Source organism: Prionailurus bengalensis, chromosome D1, assembly GCF_016509475.1.
Source record: "Prionailurus bengalensis isolate Pbe53 chromosome D1, Fcat_Pben_1.1_paternal_pri, whole genome shotgun sequence".
NCBI lineage: Eukaryota > Metazoa > Chordata > Mammalia > Carnivora > Felidae > Prionailurus > Prionailurus bengalensis.
In genome coordinates this window covers 64542556-64546355 of record NC_057346.1, presented here as the reverse complement: position 1 = coordinate 64546355, position 3800 = coordinate 64542556, and the positions used below count along the sequence as shown (strand labels likewise).

Below are 3800 nucleotides of genomic sequence, written 5' to 3'. Positions count from 1 at the left end.
TATGGGCTCACTGTCTTGGCTCTGTTGGTCTGTCTATCCTTGTCTGTTGATACCACACAGCTTAAGTTACTATAGCTTTATAACAAGTTTTGATTATCTGGTAGGGTGAGTCCTTTCTAATTATTGTTTTTTTCAGAATCACTTTGGCTCTTCTTGCTCTTTATTCCACCATATGAAGCTTTAGATAAATCTCCCATTAGTGTCTTTTTCTTACCTGTTTCTTAAAAATTTGTGGTAAATGAAGTCATTTTCTTTTTTTTTCTTTTTTTTTTTTTTTAGTTTTGTGGCTGTTTAGCCAAATCTTTTATTCAGTATTCCATCGTAGATCACACAAATAAATGGGTATTACTGGGAAAGAGAAGGGAGCTGTGTGGAAAAATCATGTTGTAACTTCACTTGAAGTTGTACTGATTTTCCAAATTAATTTGGTGAGGTTAAGAATAGTTATGATAAAAAGTGTTCCCAACCATGACATGATACAAACCTCCATTTATTTAGTCTTTTTATAGGTCCTTCAATAAACGTTAATAAGTTTTCCATAAAGGTATTACACATTTTGCCTGAGTGATTCTGGACTTTTCTTTTTTTCTTTTTTTTTTTTTTTAGCTATTTCTTGCATTTGATCTTCGGGGCCAGTAATGCAGCCTTTCCTATAATTCACCTACTTTATTATTTTGTCAAAAAGTCATGTTTTTGGAGTTGTGTATGTGAGTGTGTTACATTCAGATCTCTTTAAGTACTTTTTTGCTGTGCAGGTGCTCATCTGTTTCCTCCAGCAATTACTACGCAGAACATGAGTCCTACTATTTTAACCTGATCCTTCTTTCTCTGGTGACTAGAGCTCCTTGACTGTGCAATTACCTCTCTCTCAGATAAACAGGGAAATTCCACAGGTGCTGACTGAAAAAAGGTGTTTCTTGCCCTGAGGTTGGGGTAGAAAGTGCAGACTGTTACATCCCTCCTGAGGCACCCTGGGGGAAGCCTCTCTGATCTTTATCTGTTCAAGCCCTTCTCCCCAGCTTAACAGTACAGAACACTCAACCCATCCCCAGGTCCCTCACACCAGGATGAGTTCCTCAGACGTTGAAATGCCAAGCTCTCTCAAGAATTCTCTGAGCTTCTGAGCTCTGATGCTGCTTCACATTTGGTTCCTCCACCCCCAAGGGCAGAAGACTAATTCTCTCCATAGGAGCCAGCTAGCTGGCTCTAGAGCCAAGGGCAAGTAGTGTGGAGTTAGGTACAGAAGCCATTAAGATCCCCAAATTCACCATTGGTGTATTTTCTACTTGTTTCTTAATAATTTGTTGGTGGTGAAAATAAATGCGATTAATTGATGTTTGTCTGGGATTTCTGCAGCTCTGTGGTTGGTTGGCCAACTCTGTAATTTAGTATTCCATCCTTGTTCAACATATATGAATAGTATTTTGGGGAGCAAGGGAACAGGAGATTCTGCAGATTCTCAAAGTAAAGGCAAAAAGACAACATATGCCCAGCATTATCCACTTGCTTTTTTTTGACTTAAGAGTGAACAGAGCTTTTTTTAAATAGGCATCTAAATGATTTTTGTTGTTGTTGCTGGTCATTTTTTTAAAATACTGGGAACACTGAGTCTCAGTCTGAAAAATACCCTGAAATCTTAAGAGTAGCATATACCAGTGCCCTTCCATTCCCCGCACCCCCCCCCCCAATCTTGTTGCTTTGAATTAACAGACTGATCCATTTTTCCATTTTTGGTGGGCAGAGACTGTCTCATTTATCAGGAAAACTTAGAAGAGAGGAAGCCTTTAGAAGAATTTTTACTTGGAAATATAAGAAGACTAGTACGCAGGTTCAAGTCATACTTTTAACATGAGCTTGTTGAAAGAAACGTTAACAATTCCAAAACGCAATTAAACGAGTTTTAACTTTTTCCTCCCAAAAAGCACAAAAAATATGGAGAGGAAGTGAACAGGAAATTTTAAAATTTTTTAAAAGGTAAAAACAACTCTTCCTTGTACTAATCCTTGGGTAGTTAGCATACAACTGACTCTTCTTTTCGTTAGTTTCTTTGAAAACGTAATTTTCAACTCCCAAGTCTGTTGGTACTTAGTATCTGCTCCGGGCTCCCCCTCTCTCCGAGCGGCTTCCCAGGCGGCCTCCGCCCCTGGGGACCCTGCGGCCAGAGCGGCTGTAAGAATCGCGCGGGGGAGGGCACCCCCTTTCCAAGGACGGGGAGAGCCCGCGGTCGGCTCTGCCTACCCGGTCGCGGCCCCTCGAGTAGCGGTCGCTACGGCCGCCGCCGTAACTGTCGCGGCCGCCGCCATAGGCGTCGGGCGAGCAGCCCCGGTACTCGTCGTAGCGGCCTCCCCCGCCGTACGACAGCGGAGGCCCCCGCATCGCGGCGGCGCTGAGCGGGTCCCCGTAGCTCTCGAATAGGTCTCGGTAGAAGCCTCCGCTCGGATGGTCCGAGAAGTCGCGGTCGCGCCCCCCGTAGCCGTCTCGGTCGCCATACCCTCTCGACGGACAGTTATCCCGGGCATTGGAGTGGCCGTAATCGCGGTAGGTGTACTCTCGAGGCGAGGGAGCAAACTCGCGGGGGTCGCGGGCGCTAGGGTAGTCTCGGCTCGAGTAGTTGTCTCTGGGCGAGCAGCCCTCCTCCCGGGGACTCAGGTAGGGGTCCCGGCGCGGGGGTGGCGGCTCCCGGCGCGGTGGGCCTGCATAGCCGTCTCGCCCCCGTGCGGCCGCGGCCCGCCCGCGCATTCCACCGCCGCTGCTGCGAGCCAGGCCCGACGGCGCGGCCCTCTTGGGGGGCGGCCCGGCCCTGCGTGGCGGCGGCCCACGCTTCATGGGCAGCGGGGCCCTGGAGGACCGCGGGTCGAAATCCCCCGCGTAGCTGCTGTCGTCCGCCGGCCCGCCCCGGGATGGGGGTCGCCGCGGGCCAACGCCGCCCCCGCGGGTCCCGCGCAGGCCCCTCGAGCGACCACGGCTGCGGGACGGCGGCGGCGCGCCCCGCCGGCCGCTCTCAAACGCCGGCTTGGTGGCCTGGGCCACCTTGATGGCTTTACCGTCCAGGGTCTTGCCGTTCATATCTCTGGAGGCAGCCTTGGCGTCTGCCGGGCTTTCGAAGGTGACGAACGCGAAGCCCCTGGACTTGCTGGTTTCTCGATCTTTCATCAAGAGCACCTCACTGATGCGGCCATACTTGCCAAACGCGGCCTCGAGGCCTTTCTCGTCGGTTTCGGGGTTGAGCCCGCCAATGAAGAGCTTCCCGGGGCGATCCGCCTCAACCATGTCGGCCAGTGGTGGGCTCGGTGGAGGGGTAAGGCAAGGGTCAACGCCCGTTGTGGCCCGGGAACCGCTAGCTGATGGCGGCTCCTACCGGTCGGGTGGAGCGTCGTCGCGTAAACGCGGTCGGCGTCCCGGCTGCGCCCGTGGAACGCTGGGGTGTATGCCTTTGGGTCTGGGTGCGCAGCCAGGCAGGGCTCCTTCTAATCGTGATTGGCTGGTGGCCCGGGGTCGCCGTCGGGAAGGAAAGGGAAGCTTTGTGACTTTACTTCCAGCCTTTAAACTTTGGCTTCATAACCTGCCCCTGGCTTACAGCTTTGAATTCACCCCTGAAAGCTCAGCTGCAAAATGAAAAGCCGTTAAATGTGTGTGTGTGTGTGTGTGTGTGTGTGTGTGTGTGTGTGTGTGTGTGTGTATACATGCATGTGTGTGTGTGTATTCATTCCTTATGGGTCTTAATGACAGGAATTACAGTGCATTCTAATCCAATTTACCCAAACCATTTTCAAACGAAAAAAAAAAAAAATCCAACTGAA

At 50.4% G+C, this 3800-nt stretch overlaps 1 protein-coding gene across 1 annotated transcript; it reads right to left on the bottom strand.

Moving 5' to 3' along the window:
- Positions 1-204: 204 nt before the first annotated feature.
- On the bottom strand, positions 205-3384 carry RBMXL2 (RBMX like 2). Its single transcript, XM_043580541.1, has one exon. It carries the CDS (start codon positions 3268-3270, stop codon positions 2086-2088), a length of 1185 nt encoding a protein of 394 aa, XP_043436476.1. The 5' UTR covers positions 3271-3384; the 3' UTR covers positions 205-2085.
- Between the last annotated feature and the right edge of the window lie 416 nt (positions 3385-3800).

Excerpts from the sequence above, each read along its gene's own strand:
- RBMXL2 (XM_043580541.1), bottom strand. The coding sequence starts at position 3,270 with ATGGTTGAGGCGGATCGCCCCGGGAAGCTCTTCATTGGCGGGCTCAAC.